Source organism: Sminthopsis crassicaudata, chromosome 1, assembly GCF_048593235.1.
Source record: "Sminthopsis crassicaudata isolate SCR6 chromosome 1, ASM4859323v1, whole genome shotgun sequence".
In the NCBI taxonomy this organism is placed as follows: Eukaryota; Metazoa; Chordata; class Mammalia; order Dasyuromorphia; family Dasyuridae; genus Sminthopsis; species Sminthopsis crassicaudata.
Window position 1 is genome coordinate 133,484,174 of NC_133617.1, and position 21,506 is coordinate 133,505,679.

At 34.7% G+C, this 21,506-nt stretch overlaps 1 protein-coding gene across 1 annotated transcript in view; it reads right to left on the minus strand.

Annotated features, from left to right (window-relative positions):
- OXR1 (oxidation resistance 1) overlaps window positions 1–21,506 on the minus strand; it is a 586,011-nt gene that overhangs the window by 501,675 nt on the left and 62,830 nt on the right. The window contains 1 exon segment of the mRNA XM_074267139.1: window positions 2,889–3,029. Coding sequence (XP_074123240.1) covers window positions 2,889–2,911 — 23 coding nt within the window. The 5' untranslated portion in view covers window positions 2,912–3,029.

A 21,506-nucleotide genomic window follows, 5' to 3' on the forward strand; every position in this document is an offset into this window, starting at 1 on the left:
GACTCTTTTTTAACCAAAGAAAATTTTACTTGATCCTAGGTATAAAGGTATACAAATTCAACCCCCACCGTTAGGTATACAATCCTATATGGGGTCATAATCCATGGTTTAAAAATTTTTGCTTAATATGAATATTTCTTTAGCATTTTATAACCCAATAAACAGCTCACAGAAATTTTTCAGTTTATAGTTTCTGCTTCAAGTGATCAACTCCACCCCACTCTTACCACCATGTACAGATATACATATATATATATATACATATATACATACATATATATATATATATATATATATATATATATATACACACACACACACATATATATATATATATATATTCCACCCCCTTTCAGTACCTTATTTGGAGAAAAAATTGAGATACAGAAAGTATTTCCTGAACATTCAAAATCTTAGTTTCTTCATATTGGGATATTAAGAGACTGAAATTCTTTCCATGTTTGAATAAATATAACAAATTAAAATGAATCACTGAGCCTTAGAGTTGTTTTTGCCAAAATGTGGACCAGAAGGCACTCTGAACCAAATAAAAAAGGAAAGAGTCTGTGTACGTGTGCATGTGCATGTGTGCATGTGTGTATGATAGGTGTAGGCTAGGAAAGAGAGCAGAAAGCAATCCAAAAAACTGAGAGCTGATTTTATATTAATGTACATATACACCTATCCACGTGTGTGTGTGTGTGTGTGTGTGTGTGTGTGTGTGTGTGTGTGTGTGTAATTTTTTTTAGGAAAGAGGGATTTAAGATTTTCTTCATTTCATATGTCCCTGTCCTGTTTAGATCAGTATGTACAGAGGAATTCTGGGGCTTCAGAACACCAAACAAACCTCAAGACAAATTAAAGGCATCATTAGGGTGAACAGGCATAATAGGATATCCAGGTAACAGAAATTGATTAGGAAAATTGTAGCATGAACATGTTGGTTGTACTTAAATGTTATCTTAGTCATTAAATTAATTCAAATCACATTAAAGCATAAAAAGTAAATGAAATACTCATCATTTCAAAGGCAACTTAACTTAAAAAATGCAGCCCATTCTCAATGCCCACCAGAAGTTTTCAGTTTACAACAGGAGAATCTTTAACATTCCATAATTAGGATGAGATGTAGATTAGCAAGTTGGCTTTCAGTTCCTTTACTTGTTTGTTCTGCTAAGCATATACAATTATCTAGCAGTAGCTAGATAACTTTGAGAGATGATACTGCTATGATAGATGTGATATTACCAATAATATACTGGAGCAAGTTTCCATTTGACGAATATATCCTTAGGGACCACTGACTGGTACATTTGTTAGCTAATGTTGTCACTTACTCTGTCTATTCTTTTTTGGCATACAGCCAGCCTCAAGTTCATGAGAAGCCATAATGGAAAAATGATGCTCTCTTTTTTTTACATTCATTCTTAGCTACCAATTAAAGAAAACTCTTAAGCCTAATTGACATTGTTCTATACATCAAAGAGACTAAAGAAAGAAGAAAATAGCTGTCATAGCTCTTTTTGTTACGGCAAAGAACTGAAAACTAAAGGGATGTTTATCAATTGGAGAATGCTTACAAATTATGGTATATGAATATAATAGAATACTATTGTGGGTTAGGAAATAGTGAAGGGGATGGTTTCAAAGAACCCTGGAAAGACCTATATGAACTTTTGTAGAGTAAAGTAAGCAGATCAAGGAGAATCATTTATACAATAACAAATTCTAAAGAGTTTAGAATTGATCAATGCTATGACTAGTCATGATCTCAGAGAACTCATGATGTAGAATGTTACTCTCCTTTTTAAGAGAGGTGATGTCCAGATGCAGAATGAGACATACATTTTTGTGTATGGCCAGTATGGAATTTTTTTGTTTGACTACATTTCTTTACAAGGACATTATTTCCTTTTTTTTCTATGTAAGTGGGAGATGGGTGGCTGGCAAGAGAGAGAAAAAAACAAATAATTATTTCACTTGTCTCTAAAGGAAACTAAACCAAAACCATTTTTGTTGAGAAAGTACAGCTAAGTTTAGGCCAATATCTTCTGTTAATCTGAATATTTATGATTTTCATTCTCAGCATACAATGGTAAGAACATTGTAGAGTTAAGCAGAATCTTCAGGTGGGTAAATGGAAAAACTTTTCAGTTTTTCCTTGATGCTTTTTCTCCACATTCAGCAAGTTACATAATTTTGCTAGACACACTGTGCATACCTAAAATGGTTCTCACAAACTTTCTCTAAAAATGTAATATAATTAGTTTCATCTAATCAAATATCAATTATTACTAAATAGGCTATGGTTTAGAATTCTCCATGCCATTCATTCTCAATATTAGCATAGGTAACTTGTTTCCAAATACCAAATGACTTAAAAAACCAAAAAGTATGGAAAGCCAGAGAAAAGAAATCCAGATATCCAAAGGTTTTAAAAAGAATATTCCCCTCAAAGTCTGAGTTCTAATCATTTTCACCCTAGATTTTTCTATAGCAATACAAGGTCTAGATTAAAAGAGTACTCAAATATTTTCTAATTTGTATCTTTCAGTTTCATACCAAAACGGGTTATAAAATGAGAATAAAAGATAAGGAAAAATGGGGGACCACCTACACTGTTTCTAGTCCCCTCTTCTCCAGAGAAGAAGTTTCAATGACGCTTAGTATGTACCAGGAGCTACCAGCAGATGCCTGAGGCTGGGTTCTGCCTGACTGTTATCCTGGAACAAATATTTGCATCCTTTCTTCCCACACTAGTCCAGGAAGTTACCACTCAACATTCTAAGAGAAGGTGTTCTGATTTCTAAGCACAATCAACCAAAATCTCACAAAGTATTAGCATCATACAGTAGTTACATTCAAGATTTGACAAGCAATCTATTTACCATGATAGATTGGATGCAGACATTCTTATGTAACGTCAGCAGGTCCTTTCCAGTGTCCAAAATAGGTGATGAAAAGTCAAGATTCCTGGGTATTGCTCTCAGTTTTGCCTCAGGCACTCTATGCACGATATTTCAGTTGACCTATATGGAAAATTGATATAATTAAGTTTGAATTACTTGGGGCACAGAGCTTTTCTGAAACTTACCTTAATAAATACTTTGAGGTATATCACAAGACAGGGCAAAATATCATAATGTTATCTATTACTTGCTGTAGCATAAATAAAAAAAAGCACTCTGAACACCTTATTTGTGTGTATGTGTGTGTGCGTGCATGTGTGTGTGTGTGTGTGTGTGTGTTTAAACTAACATCTCAAATCTAAAAAAAAAAAGTGGCAGTACAACTTCTTCATGAGGAAAACCTAGCTTAGCTTTTTATTCCATCTTCACATATCAAATCTAAAAGAAAGTAAATCAAAGATCTTATCCTATATACATACAGGAGGCAGTCGAAGTACATATAATGATTGAGTCAAATGAATGGAATGAATCCCTGGGAACAAACATCAAGGAGCATTCAATACATTACTGTCAATTGATTATTGCAACTATTTACCCAGGGAAGTAGTAAATTGCCATTATTTCCAGTTTAACTCTTTGGGAAGGAAATTAGGTTCACACCCTCCTCACACCCCACTCCTACATATAATATATACATATATATATATATATTATACAAATACATATAATATATATAAATGCATATAATATATACATAATATATAAATACATATAATAAATATAAATATATAATATATGTATATAAATACATATAATATACATGCATATAAATACATATATAAATACATTATATGTAGGAGTGTATGTACATGTATGTATATACATATATAAACATATATAGTAGGTATGTATGTATGTATATACACATGCATCTATGTCTATCTCTAAATATAAAATCCTCAATAACCTTATTAAGTCCATGCTATTGTGCCAATTACCCAGGAAGCATATATTTGCAATTGGCAAAATTGAGTCAGATTCTTCCCAGGGATTTGTTGTATGTTAAGCAATTTAGGAGGGACATTTATTCACTCAGGATGCTGAGTGCCTCTTAAGGAGTTACCAATAAGTAATAAGTGGGAAGTAGTGCCTATTAAGCCTTTGAATTTGTTCATTTAGTAGATTTATAAAATTAAAACATAAATATTTCATTAGCTGTTGGGGGACTCTGTCAAATTAACATTTAATCTCACAGAATTTGGATCTAATTTTTTTTTTCAGAAGAATGTGATACAAATAATGAAGCTTGGCCACACCACTTGATAACAGGACACATTTATATCCCATAATTCTTTGGGGGTGATTTCATTGATAGCTGGCATGATGCTAAAAAAAAATACATTTCTTCCAAATCACTTATATAGAATGACTTTCAAATTAGATATATACTAGAAAAATCCCTCTACTAAAACAGGTTAACATTTATCTCTAATTTGTCATCCTAGAGGGTTGTCTAGAGCATTGAGAAATTCATTGACTTGTCCATGGTCAGATATGACAATGTTTGTGTCAGAGACAGAATTTGAACCCAAATCTTTCTTACTCCTAGACCTTCTATCTCCTGTACCATATGTATTTATGTATGAGTGTATTTGTGTGTGTGTGTGTGTGTGTGTGTGTGTGTGTGTGTGTGTGTGTTTGTATATATGCATCTTAGCCAAAACTGAATCTTGGGGTTTAATTTGATAATTCAATATTCACATCCAAATCTGAAACCAATGTAAAAATTTGTGAATAGATTAATGGCTTCACACACAATGTTGTTAATTCAACTCAATATTTATTAACAACCTATTAGAAACAATGGATGGTAATAGTATTTTGGAAACAAAGATGAACCAATAAAAAGTCCCCAATATCAAAGAGCTTAAAATCCAGTTAGGAAAAGAAGATAACTCTGACTATTATGATGATATGAAAATATGTAAGTGCCCAGAAGAAGTCCTGAATGATATAAAATATTTAAGAAGGAAGAAATCAAACCTCTTAGCTGGTGAAATCAGAGAAGCTTTAAAGGAAGTTTTTAAACTGAGATTTAAAGGAAGAGAAAAATTTCTTGGGAAACTATGCATTACAGACATGGGGAATATGTAGCACAAGCACATAGGACAGTTAGTGTAATGATTTAAATAGAAATGGAAGTGATAGGAAATAAGATTAGCAGACTAAGTTGGAGCAGAAGACCTTGCATTTTATTGCTTGAGAATGAAAAGCCACTGAAGGCTTTCAGCCATGAGAGGGCTGTGACTGAGCCCATACATGAATCCTAATTCAGGAAAGAATGGAAAAAAGTAGAAATGTATTAAAATAGTCCAGATTAGCGTTAACTCTACCAAAGTTTTCCATTTATTCCATAATACCACTGTTCTTCCCAGTCTCCCAGCTTCATATTCTCAGTATCATTCTGAAGTCTGTGATATCTCTAACACCATATATTTAAGCAGTTGCCAAATCCTACTATTTCTACCTCCTCAACATTTTTCATATCTGAGCCTTTCTACTCACAAAGCAACCACTTAGTACAGGCTTCCATCAACTTTTACATACATTATTACTGGAATGGCTTCCTACTTGGTCTTCCCATTCCATCTATCCTCCACACAGCTGCCAAAATAATGACCTTCCAGTGCTTACTTAATTTACTCTTTCTTAATTAACTCTAATGGTTCCCTATCATCTCAAAGTTAAAATATAAGCTAATATGCTTAGTTTTTAAAATAGGGATACACTTTTTTCTTTTTTTTTTGGCTGAGGTAATTGAGATTAAATGACTCGCCCAGGGTCACACAGCAAGAAAGTGTTAAATGTCTGATACCAGATTTGAACTCAGGTCCTCCTGACTTCAGGGCTGGTGCTCTATCCACTGTGCCACCTAGCTGCCCCATATGTTTAGTTTTTAAAGACTTTAAAAAAACTAGCTCCAACACACTAGTTTTTTTGCAGGGGTGGGTATGAGAGGAGGCAATCAGGGTTAAGTAACTTTCCCAATCACACAGTTGACAATAGTTGGATTTGAGGTTGGGTCCTTGTTAGGATTTGAAATTTGAACTTGGTACTGATTACTCCAGGGCTGGTGCTTTATATATTGCACCACCTAGCTGCCCCTCCAACCTACTAAGATTCTAGCCTTAGTGTATACTGCTATTCAATACATTTTTTATTCTAGCCCAGCTGGCTTTCTCTGATCCTCAATCAGAGGACACTTTATTTCTTAGTCTTTACCTAGAAAGTTGTCCTCCTCTGCATCATAAACATCACTTTGTTCCTTCAAGCTGAGTTCAAACATCACCTTTTATATGAAGCCTTTCCTAATCCTTTAAGTACTAATTACCTTATATTAAACTACCTTGTATGAATTTGGGTTTATTCCCTTTAGGCTTATATTATATATGTTTACAAATGTATCTGTTATCTCCCTATTTGAATATAAGATAACTTGAGAACAGAGAATTTTCACTTTTGTGAAAGGACCAGCATGTGGAAGGTGCTTAATAAAGACCTATGGATTAGTTGATAAGAACAATGTGAATCAGAGAGATTTTATTAAGAGTAGAAAACAGAGCTAATGATAGATTTGAAGTGACTGGGGTGATAAGAAGTTGAAAATGACAAGACAATGTTATGAGTTCAGGCCCAAGATGGGAGAATGGTGGTGTCTTCAACAAAAATATAGCATCTAAGAAAAATTTCAGTGGTACAGCAGTACTGGTAGTATTTGAATATGACTAGAATATCTGGAAATTTTAAGTAAAAATTTTAGGAGCATGTAATGTACGCATACATACACATGTGCTGTTATATGTCCATATAGAAACACATGCATACACACACACATGTATGTATATATATTGAGCCCAAAAGATCTGGATTCAAGTTCTGACTCTCTTTATATGTGTGTATATTTATATTATCTCTATATTATATAACTATATATATATAATATAGATAGCAATAAAGATATTGATATAGGTAGCTTGCTGATCTCTTTGTGTATAAGTCCAGGTAAACATAACTTGTCTATAAGGCAAGAGTGTTGACTTCACCTTCAACTTACATTTTTCAAAATTTCTAGATTAGTTAACTCAAGTTTGGGAAGATCACTTCTCTGGGTCTCACTTTGATCATCTATCTAACAAAGAGGTTGTGTCTGATGAACTCTAAGGTCCTGTCCACCTGTGAATCTATGCTCCTTTAAACAAAGTTGCTCTCAGGACTTGACATTTTTCTAGAGATTGATTTGCTGGGTTTTCAGTATCATCTTCCTCTTCCTATCATCCCTTTTTAAAAAGTTTCTGTGTAACTTTTATTTGATTTTTGAGCATGTTTCCTTTATGGAATACTGCTAATCCTAGCAAGATGAACTTCAGAGAGCCATTTTTTCCTCAGTAATATGTGTATACAGAGATGGATGAAGGTAGGGTTTAATTAAGGATTTAAAATTTCATTAAATGCTATTCATTTTTCTCTATTTTTTACCTTTCCCCTCTCCCTCATCCCCCCCTTTTTTCTTTTCATTTGTTCACCCCTTTGCCTTCTTAACTCTGAAATATTTCTTGTCCAGCTGAAGATCATGTGCCTTCAGCTGATTATTAGTGGAGAGTGACAGTGCTTTGTAGCAAAGATCTAAACCAATCATTACAAAGAGATTAATTAGGTTACCTGAGGAGTAGGTGCCAACCTCTTTTCCAAATACATGGCTCATCTCATTCTTATTCAGACACTGATGGGCTTTTTAGACTTATCTTTCATAATAATAGACTACCTACTTCCATCACCTGGGTTTAGATTTTCTAGGTTTAAACCTGTGTCCAATCCTAGTTTTTGACCTTGAACTTAATAATGTCCCTTAAAGGGTAAATAACAATATTCCAAGAATGGTTTAGATGAAAGATGAGCTGGAGTGAGAGTGTATGAGTAGAGCAGGACAAATGCCCTGCCTATACCTTTCCTCGGTGCTGTGATTGCACCCTGGATATGCCAGGCTAAAAACAAGCCTTTGAACTGGCTTAAGAACTGCTATATATTTGGCCTTCAGATGAACAGACATTGTGTGTCACCTTGGATACTAACTAAAGCAAGGCTTGATGTGTTCTTTCTCTGCAATACAGCTGTCATCTTCCTTGCATTAAAATCTTTCCAAGGGAGCTATTAGTATTCTATAGAGCACATCAGGAATTGCTAGAGGCATTTATAACAGTGTCTTGACTGCTTTTTTGATTACTGAAAGCACCTACTTCAGAAATACTCCCTCTGTTCAAATTTCTACAATCACTTTTATAGTAACCAAAGAAATAGGGGACTATATCTTATAAAGATTTCTGCATATTCATTTAACACTTGATAAAAATATTTTCCAAATATATGTGTTTTAGATTTCATCTTGTTTTTTCCTCAATCTAAAAATTCCTGAGAAATTGCTAAGCAATGTCTTGAGAAACTTTATTCAAAGGAAAGTAAATAAAATTTTCTATGCAGGGGAAATACTGAAAGAAGAACTGCAACAGAAAGAAGACTGACTTTGAAGTCATACATAAGTTCAAATCCCATCCCTGGTGCTCATTCTCAGGCAAATCACTTTAACTTTTGGGGATCCAGTTTAATTTGCAAAATAAAATGATCAACCTAGATGACTCTGGAGTCCCTTCTAATTTTAATTTATTAGTTTACAGTCAATACTGAAACTGCTGGTCCATAGATTTTCACACAACCTTCAACAGGTTTGTTTATTTTTAAATTTGTCTCTACAAAATAGTTGTCCTTTTTTTAAAAACATGTTTAAACAAACATGTTTGTTTTTTAAGTAAACCTTTTAAATTCCTTGAATTTTCTATAAAAAAGTAATTAATAAATATAATTAAGTTTAATGTTCAAAATAAAAATTCTCATCTCATCCAAAAGTTTAATAAAAAAATAAAAACCCCACAGATTAAAAAATGAGATTAGTTCAAAAATTGTTATAATAATATCAAAGTAATATATTATTAGAACTCACAAGTTATTTTATATTCTATCTTCCCAGAATCACAAAATTTTTATAATTGGAAAGCACCTCAGTATTGGTTGTTGTTCAGGGATTTTTAGTTGTGTCTGACTCTTTAAAACCCTATTTAGGGGTTACTTGGCGAAGATGCTGGAGTGGCTTGCTATTTCCTTCTGCAGCTCATTTTATAAATAAGGAACAGAAGTAAATAAGGTTAAATAACTTACTCAGAGTCACATAGTTATATATCTGAGGCCAGGTGTGAACTCAGGTTTTCCTTGACTCTAGGCCTTATGCTCTATTCATTTTGCTACCTAACTCTTCCAACAGACATCTCATATAATCCATATCTGAAAGAAATTCACACTAATTTATACCTGCACGTGAGCATGCAGCCTCTATATGTTTTTTATGTTTAGTTATTTAACCTCCATTTTTATATTCTGAGTTCCAAATTCTTTTCTTCCCTTTAGTCATTCCTTTTCCACTGAGAAGGCAAGCAATATGATCCTCATTATATACGATGCAACCTCCATGTGGAGATGTTCAGTGAAGCAGAATTCATATCCAAGGCAGATAATTTTCTTGTTACACATTTCTAATTTTTGGAAGTTTGTTCTGATATCAAGTCTCAATTTATTTCTTTGAACTGTTCCTGGTTTTTCCACCAAGGTACAATAGAACAAATCTAATCCTTTTTCTCTATGGCATCCCCTAAATATTTGAAAAGGGTTATATGTTTTTTTTTTCTCCAGGCTGAACATCCTCAGTATCTTGAGTCTCTCTTCATATATATGGACTCAAGATTCTTCACCATCTTCGTTACTATCTTCAAAGCTTTTCTTAAACAGTGATACCCAGAATTAAATGCATCTTTCCAGAAGTCATCTGATATGGATATAAAAGTTCCGTCACTTTTATATTCCTAGAAACTTGGCCTTTCTTAATGCAATTCAATATTTCAGTCATATTTAGCAGGTATGGATTAAGGAAATAATATTTGAATAACAAATGTGAATAAAATATCTACAGGCCACAGCTTATTTTTTCTATTCAAGTAATATTAGAAGTGCTGAATTAATTTAAATTAATTTTCTTCTCCTTGAAAAGTATGTCTTCAGTGAATCAATAGAAGAGTAACTTTCCCTAAGAGAGCCTTTTATTTTCATTTTGCATGCACAGATGAACTTAATTATCAATTTTTATTAGATTGCCATCAAATAGTCACAGAAGGCATACTAAGTTACAGTTAGTCTTTGCGTTTAGCAAAACAAAAAGGAATTTAAATTGCTGCAGACCATTGTAGAGATGACACCTACCCATAATGAGGCCTTAAGTTAAGTGCTAAATTTTATTGAACTCAAATACTATCTTCTCCACAAAGTCTTTCCCGATCATCCTTTTCTCCATTCCCTAGCTTACCACAAATGCACACATGTGGATGTACATATATAAAAGCACTAAAACTATAACAATTTTCAGCTTCTTTAAGACACATATAATGTGACACATTATGTATGTTGAAGCCTTAAAAAAAAAGTAGGTAAATGGAATATCTGGACTAGCTTTCTGGAGGATTTGGTACCAGCCCAAGTCCTTGATTTTAGGAGAGGAGTGAAGAGGTGGTACTCACATGTATGGTCAAACATGGAGTCTGTTTATTCCAAATTTTCTCTGCCTTATATACCCTAATACCCTTACATAACTATAGCATACTGTGCATGCACTGTCTACATACTGCGCACATAGACACTGTAAATTGCCACCTGGTGTCACTCTTCCATTTGGTATCACTTTGCCTCAATCACAACACAGGTTGTCACTGCCCCCGGACTTCTCAGGAAGGCTGAGAGCCCTTAGGGGAGATGGGGAGTTGAACCAGACATTATCAGCAGGTTCCCTCTGGGCTGAAGGGTCTTATACCTCACCCAGAGTTCCCCCACTGTCTGTGACCCTCTACAAGTAAATAAGATCAATGGGGAAGAAGTACCACAAATTCATGCATTGTGTTTATACTTGTATTTTAATTGCATGAACCTGAAATTTCTTGAATTATAGAACAATGGGTGGAACAATGTCCTCCCAAAATATGGCCTTACTTAGTCTGGCTTTGTTGTTATTTGTCCTTCATTCTCAAAGAGGTCGCTGACATCAGGGATGTCATATCCAAGTGAATTGGATTTAAGGGAGGGCTGTAGAAAGTCATCAATCTGTTTTCACCTCAGGAGCCACATGGGTCTAATGGCAAAATATAGGTCAGGAGACTGGAGATGTCTCTGGATACAGTAGGAGACCTAGCCAAAGGGTGTGTGTGTGTGTGTGTGTGTGTGTGTGTGTGTGTGTGTGTGTGTGTGTGTGTGTGAAGGAAAGACCCTCAAGGTTTCTGATCAAAGCAGAAACAATTGCTATTTACAATATTATACACCAAATAGAGCCCAAACAATGACCAAGTGGGGCTTGACATGGGACCGATTATTGGTCAATCAATGAAAGCTATAGTAATTTGAGTTTAAAACAGGATTCTAGCTGGTAAACCCTAGAAGGTTTCAGTGATCCAAATTTACTCTTTCCCAAAGGAAAAGTACTCGATATGGACAGAGGGATGAGAAGGGAAAAAAGAGAAAAGAAACAATATAATAAATAAACAAACAAATAAATGAATGAATGAATAAAGATAGATAGATAGATAGATAGATAGATAGATAGATAGATAGATAAACAAATAAATAATAGAAAAGAGCTGGGTTATCCACCTGGCCATTTCCAGTTGGGTCACCAGTGGGGCAGGTTCTACTTCTACTCACAGAGGTTGTTGTTTGTCCTTGACTTCAAGGTGGTGATGCCATGATGTGTAAGTTAAATGCATTAAAATGTGGGGAAACTGTGCAAAGACTAACCTTATTTTCTCATTTGGGTTGTAAGATGTAGATTTAGGAAGATTGGAGATAGCTCTGCTAGTCTTTGTGGTGTGAAGTTCAAAATCATTTATGAAATGAAAATACAACTTCACTGAAAAGTCATTAATGTCCTTTAATTATATAATGGACTTTAGTCTAAAGATAAATTGATTAAGTAATGGCTTCCAAATTACTCTTTGTAGTCTTGCTAAGAATCAAATGAAAAGTTTGCCCTTTGCTAACTGTATAGTGTTGTGCAAATAGAAGGTTATCATCATTATTAATACTCACAAGGAAGATTAGTTAACTTTGCCAGGCCATTAGGAGGCCATTAGGAATTAGACAACTATGGGGTTGATTTAAAGTGACAAGGGTAGAGAGGAGAGAAATTCCTTGATGTCTATATGTCTTCTAATGGCCCATCATTATCATTAATATTCATGCTTTAATGTTATTTTATTATATTTTAATGTTAAGGTATTATGTTTAAATAACTATACTGAATAAACAGATTAAATTATGCTTATCTTAATTCATATGATTGATTCCTCAACATAGCTGGGAAGGAAAGGAGACTTTTTGGAAAACTATATATGGCAGATAAATTTGACAAAGACAAGTTAAGTAAAGATCATAGTCCAAAGTACAGATATGGTTATGGACAACAGGTTTAGGAAGATCATTCTTGATACCAAAATTTTGGGAAAAGGTAATAAAAGGAGAAATGGGAAGCCTCAAAAATAACATATCTTCTCCAATTTGTTAGGTCCAGCCCTAGGACCAATGACTTTTTTTTCTTTCATGTTGTGTATACTTCCTTCCCTGTTACATAATGCTATACTTTTGTATAACTTGGCATCCTGTGTAAGCCCCATCCATACCTTTCCAGAAATCTTCCATATGACATCTACTCCAATGTGCCAAATAATTATTCTTTGATTCTTTTAAATATCTTGGGGATAGCAGTGTAGTGATTGGCTGTCCATCTCTATTCTCTCATTATAACTAGGCCGAGCAGTTAACAAAAGTTTGTTGTTCAATACGTGTGTACTTATTCTCATTTTCCAGTTATATTTGCCCTCAAAAATACTTTTATGACACTTCTATCAATTAATTAATCAATAAGGTTTTATCAAATGCCTACTTTATTCTAAACTCTATTGCTAACTGTCTGATGACAAAAATGAATACACCATATCCTCAAGGAACACACATTTTATTGAGGGAAACATGAATACTTATAAGTACATGTATAAGTGCAGCTTAGAGGGATCAGGAAAGGTTTCACATTGTAAGTGGCATTTGAGTTAAGCTGTGAATGAAACTATAGACTGGTAATATATGGCAGCTAATTTTTGCCTATACCAAATTTTGCCTTTCCATTATCCTTATTGAATAACTTGCAGTGGCAAATATTTACAATATTTGTACTTTTAAACATCACCACGAAAATATTAGTGTAGCGAGCTGTCGTCTCCAGAAGCTGCTGGATCGCTCTCTGGGAAGAGATCTGCTGTGTCTACTCAAATCTCTCAGACAGATTCTTCTTCCTGTAACGAACCGTTGTCTCCAGGCAGTTGCTGTCCAAAGAAGTGACTTCCCTTCCTGCAGAGAGCCCCGTCAAGCCTGATGCAATTCAGAGTCTTCCTCTTGAATCCTGGCTCTGAATCTCCTCTAGCTCTTATCCTTCTCCAGGCCGATCTGCTCTCTGAGCCCAGTGCTATCTCTTTTATCCTCCCAGAGAATGGGCGTGGGATAATGCAAGGGCTTCTGGGAAGAACCACCCTAGCCAATGAGCTTGCCCCCTCTATCAAGTCAACCTGAGTTCTCACCTTGTAATTGTCCAACCTGAATTCTCACCTCGTCACTATCCAGACAACCCGAGTTCTCACTTAGTAATCCTAACATCTCCCCCTTTCTTTTGATTTAGAACATAGGACAGTCATGACCTTGAAACATAAATCCATCAATATGGGAAGTATTACAGATAATTACATAAATGACCTTGAAACATAAATCCATCAATATGGGAAGTATTACAGATAATTACATAAATTACATAAGCACATAGTAACATAGTAACATAACACATGCTAGAAGTATATAACATAATCATAAATTGAAAATTTATAAATGTCCATAAGTCCATTGTCCATTAGTCTCATCTTGTGTGAGGAAGTCCAATGATTCCTGCTGGTTTTTAAAGTTCTTTAACAGTCTTATTATTATCCATGCTCTTTCAGTGTCAGATGTTTCTTAGATCTTCTCCTTTATTTTGAGGTTTTTCTCTTTTTCTGTCTCTCTCTGATGGACAAGGCGAATATGACTCGTTGGCACCCATCTGATTCCTTCTCCTGCTGAAGAAATACAAGCAAACCCTCTCTCCCAGGCAGTTAACCTATCTAATTACATTCTATTTACCACTTTCTAAATCTCTTCTCATCATCTGGCAATTACATTGGAATTGTTTGCACTGGACACAGCCCTGTTGGTTTAAAAGGCCTGTATTCTCCCCAAGTGTAATCCATTTTTGCAATCTGATTGCCTTTTGGTTGACTGATTGGGTAATCCCTTTCTGCCATGTGATTGCTTCTCTGCTGATTGATTAAATCAGAGTCCTGGCCTTCTAAAGGTTCTTTGGGTGTAACATCAGCTGCCATCATGCCCCAAGTCTTTTTTGCCTGGGGCCCTGGATCTGGGCCCCTCATCCCATTTCCCTGAATTATTCTACACTCTGATGCCCAATGGAGTCCTCTGTTGCATTTTGGACATGGGGTTTTAGGTCTTCTCTCACCCTGTCTTCTCACTGTATCTCCATACCTACACTGAGCTCTTAGATGTCCAATTTTTCCACATTGAAAACATCGCCGAGTTTCTCTAGAAGGCCCTTGCCATGAGGGACCCTGTCTTTCCACATTCATCATTGTCCGGGTGTAAAAAGCATTTGTTCCCACTGTAGCACAGCGTCTTATGATCTCCTCTAAAGGAGCATCTTTGTCTAATCCCCATATAATTCTTTTGCAAATCTCATTGGCATTTTCTTTAGCCAGATGTCTGGTCATTATTTCTGTAGCTGAATTTTCTCCAATAGTTCTTTTGACAGCAGTTTGCAAATGTCCCACAAAATCTGCAAAAGGTTCATTGGGACCTTGCTGTATTTTAGTGAAAGCCTCTCCACGATCTTTCTGTCCAGGAAGGACACCCCAAGCTTTTATTGCAGCCTTAGCAATTTGTTCATATATTGTCATGGTATAATCAGTCTGTTCTGAATTCTCTCCATACCGACCTTCACCAGCCAAGTGCTCAAAAGTGAATTGTGTGTTAACTCCTATTTCCAAATTGCATCTGACTTGAATTTTACATAATTCATGAAATTCCGCAAGCCATAATAAATTTTCTCCAGGTTCCAGACATGTCCTTGCTATGGATTTCCAATCATTCGGGGTTAGGACTTCATAAGACAAACCATCTAGTAACATTTTGACATAAGCTGATGTAGCCCCATAAAGGGTACAACCTTTTTTCAAATCCTTAATTTTATTCAAATCTAAAGGTGCATATCTTCTCCTTTTTTTACCTACAGAGTCAATCTCTTCAATCACAGGATATGCATGTATAAAATCACTTATATCCTGTCCTTCTTTCTTAGCTTTAACCAATGCTTTTTCTAATCTTGTCATAGGCTTAGACTGCTTCACAGACAATTCTGTTTGTGTTTCTGCCTCTTCCTCTCCTCCTTCTTGCTCCACCCCTGAAGGGTTAATTGAGGGAGGAGATGGGAGGTGCTCCTGTTGCTGTTGCTCAGAATTGTACTTAACTTCATTGTTATCTGATTCATCCTTTTCACCTAGTTTAGTTGACACCTCCCCATTTTGCTCTTTCATCTCTTCCTTTAGAATAACATTTTTTAAAGCCATTTGGATTAAATTGTAGGTATGAATTGTATCTTTGGAAACTGAGTTTGGTCTGGAACCAAAGGGTAAAATGTCACAAAGACAATTGTAGTGTTCACCTAATTGCTCTCCTACTAATTCCCATTCATCTGGATCCAATTCTTCTTCCAGAGAAAAAGAAGGACATATGACCTTCACAGTTCTTAAAAGTTCAGTAATCTCCTCTAAAATTATAATCAAGCCTTGGCTTTTCATAACCTTGATGATGCTCTCTAAACATTTTCCTTGAACAGAAGGTGTTTGCCCCATTTCACTATAAGAGATTCCTGGTTTAGCCCTTAACAAGTTAAGTTCCTTATTTATCTATTAGCACGCTCACTTAATGTTTAACAAAGTTTCCTCGTTACTCATGGTTCTGGGTCAGAGAGACTGAGATCTAGATCGGAAGCTTTTCCACTGGAATCAGGACCGTGTCTGTCCCTGTTCGGGCGCCAAATTGCGAAGGTCTAGTCTAGCTCCTCTTGTCAGGATAAGCAAAAGTCCTTGCCCCACGTGTGGACGCCAATTGTAGCGAGCTATCGTCTCCAGAAGCTGCTGGATCGCTCTCTGGGAAGAGATCTGCTGTGTCTACTCAAATCTCTCAGACAGATTCTTCTTCCTGTAACGAACCATTGTCTCCAGGCAGTTGCTGTCCAAAGAAGTGACTTCCCTTCCTGCAGAGAGCCCCGTCAAGCCTGATGCAATTCAGAGTCTTCCTCTTGAATCCTGGCTCTGAATCTCCTCCAGCTCTTATCCTTCTCCAGGCCGATCTGCTCTCTGAGCCCAGTGCTATCTCTTTTATCCTCCCAGAGAATGGGCGTGGGATAATGCAAGGGCTTCTGGGAAGAACCACCCTAGCCAATGAGCTTGCCCCCTCTATCAAGTCAACCTGAGTTCTCACCTTGTAATTGTCCAACCTGAATTCTCACCTCGTCACTATCCAGACAACCCGAGTTCTCACTTAGTAATCCTAACATATTAGTTTTAAAAAAAGATGTCTTTCATAGGAAGCATTATTTTCCAAATGCAAAACAGTATCATCATATCCTCCTACAAATTTGGGGCCTAACTCACTGCTTCTCTATGGTTCCTTTTCAATGTCAGAACTACAGCTATATTCATCTTATATATATCCCATCTTTCCTGATGGAATTCAGATAGAAATTTTCTGAGGACAAATCACCAGCTTGCTATTGTATTTCTATGCTTAATATTCTGCTAAATATTGTGCTGATGGACAAAATTACTTTTGAAAATTGAATGAGTATTGAGATGGAAACTTATTTTCTGCAGACTTGCCAAAAGCACCTTTAAAGCAACTCTAATAGCACACAGTATATGAGGGACAACACGTACCTCATCCTTTTTCTACATGGCTTTAATTTTTTCCTCTAAGTTTGAATATTTCAAATATTTTCATTTCATTTTGGAAAGTGAGATAATTTTTATGGTGACATGTATGGTGACTAAATTGATTAATTTTTTCTTGTTTTATTTACTCAGTTCTAAACCTCAAATTCTCTCCTCTGTCTAATTTACTAGTAAACTTGCCACTTTCCTCCAAGACATCTTACATATCCAGTCTGTGGCCAGTCTGGTAGTTTTTCCCTTCACAAAATCTCTCATGTATGTGTCCTCTTTCCTCACACACTTGAAATCCTGGTGCAGGCCTTTGAATTGATCTCCTTGTCTCAAGTCTCTAGTATTGCAATCACAATTTTTCTGGAAAACAGAGCTTTAACTGGTGGAAAGAATCTCCAGATTTCTATAAAAGAACAGTAAAGCTGCCTACAAGACATTGAAATGAAGTATTGGAACCTGTATATTCACAATTTAAAGTCACAAGATATTGATTCATTTTTAGTCTATGGAAATTTCCCAAGGGAATAGGGGAAAATATGCCAGAATTTTCTGGTTCCTCTTGTCTTTAAAGATATTAGCCTTTCTAAAAACAGAAATACACAAAGAAACAGGTGTAGTTAATATCTTATTTAAAAATTCTTTATTCAGTACATAAAAGAAAAATTCATGATTTCTGTCCTATGGTTGCAAAGTTACCTCATGTTACGTCACCCATTTTAATAGGTTTTAAGGATGGACTGCTTGTGAAAACATGATTTATGGTGTTATTTGTACTGTGTAGTTTATCATTTCAGCTACTTTCAAAATCATAATTACACTGATATTTATAGTTTGATTTATTGCTAGCAACAAACCTATCAACTAGAAAATAAATTTATTATTTCTAGGACACCTTTAAAATACTATAATTGCAATGAACTTACCAAAAACATGCCAAATTTAATTCTGTAAAGTGCTTCAGAGTAAAAAAAAATGGGGATATGGATTGGATCTATGACTTCATCAGAGTGGAGAAATGCCAATGAAGGAAGTTCCTTCTATTAATATAGATCTGCATCTTCTCTTCAACTTAAAATTAAAGAGATTTGCCTAGAACACTGAGGTTAAGAGATTTGCCCAACATCACTCAGCTAGTACATGTCAAGAGGCAGAACTTCCTGGCTTTGCAGTCAATTCTTTATCTACCACATCAAGCTGCCAAAATAAAGGAAAATGAAAACATTCACTTCTTAGAAGCTTATTTAAAAGATTACTATAAAGTTCTCATTTTAAACAGAAAGTAATTTGAGTTGTATCAAGTAAGTTAATTTAAAATATTTTGATTAAATTCTTCCACTGTTATCCTAATTTGATGCTTCATTATGCCATGGGAGGCGATCTAGAGTTCTGGAAGCCTTTTCCATTGGAACTCTTCCAGGTTCTATAAGACTGAAAAGATGAACTCTGACAACTGATGGAAACCTGTAGAATGATGATTTTATTTTGGTGCTATGACAACTCTCAAAAACTTTCTAAGTTATAGGGGCTTCAATGTTTTCTTGTGGAGGAAGGTATCTCCATTTGTCAGAAAGAATAGCAATGTGATCTCACATTGATACACACCAATGAAATTATAATCCTTGAGATACAACATAAATTGCAAAAATAATATATAGCATGATTTTATTTCATCCTTGGAAAAGATGTTATTCTAAGAAATAGTCAGTTTTTTTCAAATTTCCTTCATATCATGCTCCATTTTTTATCTGGTCATATTTACTTTTTGTATCCTGAAAATCAAATAAATTAAAATTAAGATGAGATGATAGAATGATAACAACAATGGCAATATCTCCTTTGAAGTCCTCTTTATTTGTAACCTTAAGATTTCACATGACTACATTCAATTTCATAATTATTGGTCTAATGTATCTTCCTATATATAAGGCATATGAGAGATGCTGTGCATGCAAAAATGAAGAAGAATAAAAAATATTAATTAGAAAAGAAATAGATGGAGAGAAGACTGGTGGTTGTATGAGTCAGGAGAGGAAAGATGGTAGAGAAAAATATGTATAATCACTTCATTGGATTTAGTGCCTTAATATATCTATAAACACAGATCTTTGCATAAACATTCTAATATATAAAGGTACCAAATCCAATGAAATGATTTCTTTGAATTCAGTATTATTGTGTTTCTGTACTTTCAGCTTCAAGATAAAATCTCTATGGGATGACTGACTCAATAAATTTCTGTTTTTCTCATTTATATATATATATACATATATATTCATATATGTGAATATATATGCACATATATATATATATATATCACATATATGTATAAATACTTTTAAAAGTTAAAAACTGAACAAAAATATCAATCACTTAATTTTTATTAAGCACCCATTATATGCCAGGAAGTTTGCTAATGTATATTTTTTCATTATTGATCATTTGCATTTTGGGTTTGTTCTATTGCTCAGACTCTTTGTTTTTTGAACATCTATGGAGAAATCAAATATTCCACAAGATGAGACAGAGAATCCCAATGTATTTCTTTGATTTTTTAATGTAATTTTACTCAAACTTTGAAAAAAATCCAGATCAATTGTACAAGACCTCTCCTCCATATACATATACATATTGAGCCCTCCTTTGAAATAAATACACACTCCAACAAAATAATCAAACACAATAGTTGCATATAAAAACATATGCCTCATTCTGCATCTGTAGCCTCCTTTACCATCAATGCTCTTAAGTAATTCTTAGTAACACTATCCCAGAAAATTGTGAAATCTTTCAAAGTTTTTTTGTCTTCAGTGTTCTGAAATAAATTTTGTTTTTATTTTTTAAAAATAAGAAAAAATAGTGGCAAATAAAGTAACTGAAGATGGAATGTAAAAATCTTGCCATGAAGCTCACTAGTTAAATAGATACAAAAAGCAGTATAGAGTGAGGCATTTAGCTGGAAATATTTTCATTTGGAGAGGTTGGAAAAGTGCTCTTGCAAAACTTGCATGAGCCTATGGCATGAATTATGCATCACATCAGAATCTCATTTGGTAAGCACACTGACCTCTGCTATTTCCAGACTGGTATCCATTGTACACTCAATTAATCAGGAAGAAATTAGCATGGTAGGTAACAGATGATATTAGAATGAGAGACAACAAGGTGAAAACATTTAACAGCTTTAACTTCTAAAAGCATGGAATCCTATTTTAAATGAAAATGAACCTGAGGGGGGGCTTTCCTTTTATTGGTTTAAAGATTTTAGATTAAACTCTCTATAAAGGTAAGGAAGGTTTTCTTTCTAGTTCAAACTATAATAGGAATAGGGGAATTAAACTGCTTTTTCCCTCGGTTTTTATTCTACTCAAAAAGCTGGTTCAAATAAAAATGATTCAATCAATACAAACCATGCATATAAATTGAATATTGCAGTCCTCAGAAATAAACAAATCTAGAATCCAGTGAGAAAAGTATACTCACAACATAATGTCAAGAAGCAACTTAATCTCAGATTGATAACTGGGTCTTGTTCAGCATGGTTGAAAAATAACATATGCACTATACTGCACTCGTTTTGTTGGAATTTATTATGTATTTTATAGAGAATCATTTAATAGCTTCTCATAAATAAGACAATTTGTTTTGTTAGTTTTCCATATACACTGTATGCTTCTATTTTTGTTTTTTTTAAAAGCAACTAATAATAGCCATGAAGGCTAAAAGCATCAATCATTACTTTCTTACTAGAATGGTTTTGTGATCTCATCAACAAAGGTACTTTGTCTACCAGTTTGTTATAACACAATCTTTCTTTCTTATCCTATGCCATTTTTGAATATATCTTCCCATACATATTTTCTACATTTTTCTACCCAAAGGGCTAAAGTGGATCTTCTGGTTCTCTCAATATTTTTTGGATACCAATGTAGCACTTTTTTTTTTTTTTATTGTGGTTCATGTCTTACTCTTTGTGACCTCATTTAGGACTGAGTATCTGAGGCCAGATTTGAACTCAGGAAGATGAGTCTTTTTGACTTTAAGCCCAGACTCTATTTACTCTGCCACCTAGCTTCCCCCAGTAAAGCACTGGGGCTATCCATTTATTCTCCCCTTACCATTTCAAAGACAGCCCATTTCATTTTTGCAATGATGTGTTCACCATTGTTTCTATGCCATTTATAATGCAAGTCATCTTCAGTTACTTGCTATAGAAACACACACACACACACACACACACACACTATCTTTCTATTGCTTTTGAGATACCTAAAACTTTAATTCTTCACCACTCATAGCATTCTATGATTCTAATGTATTTTCTTTCTATAAATGGCCTTTAAGGACCACCCTTAACATTAGATTGTGC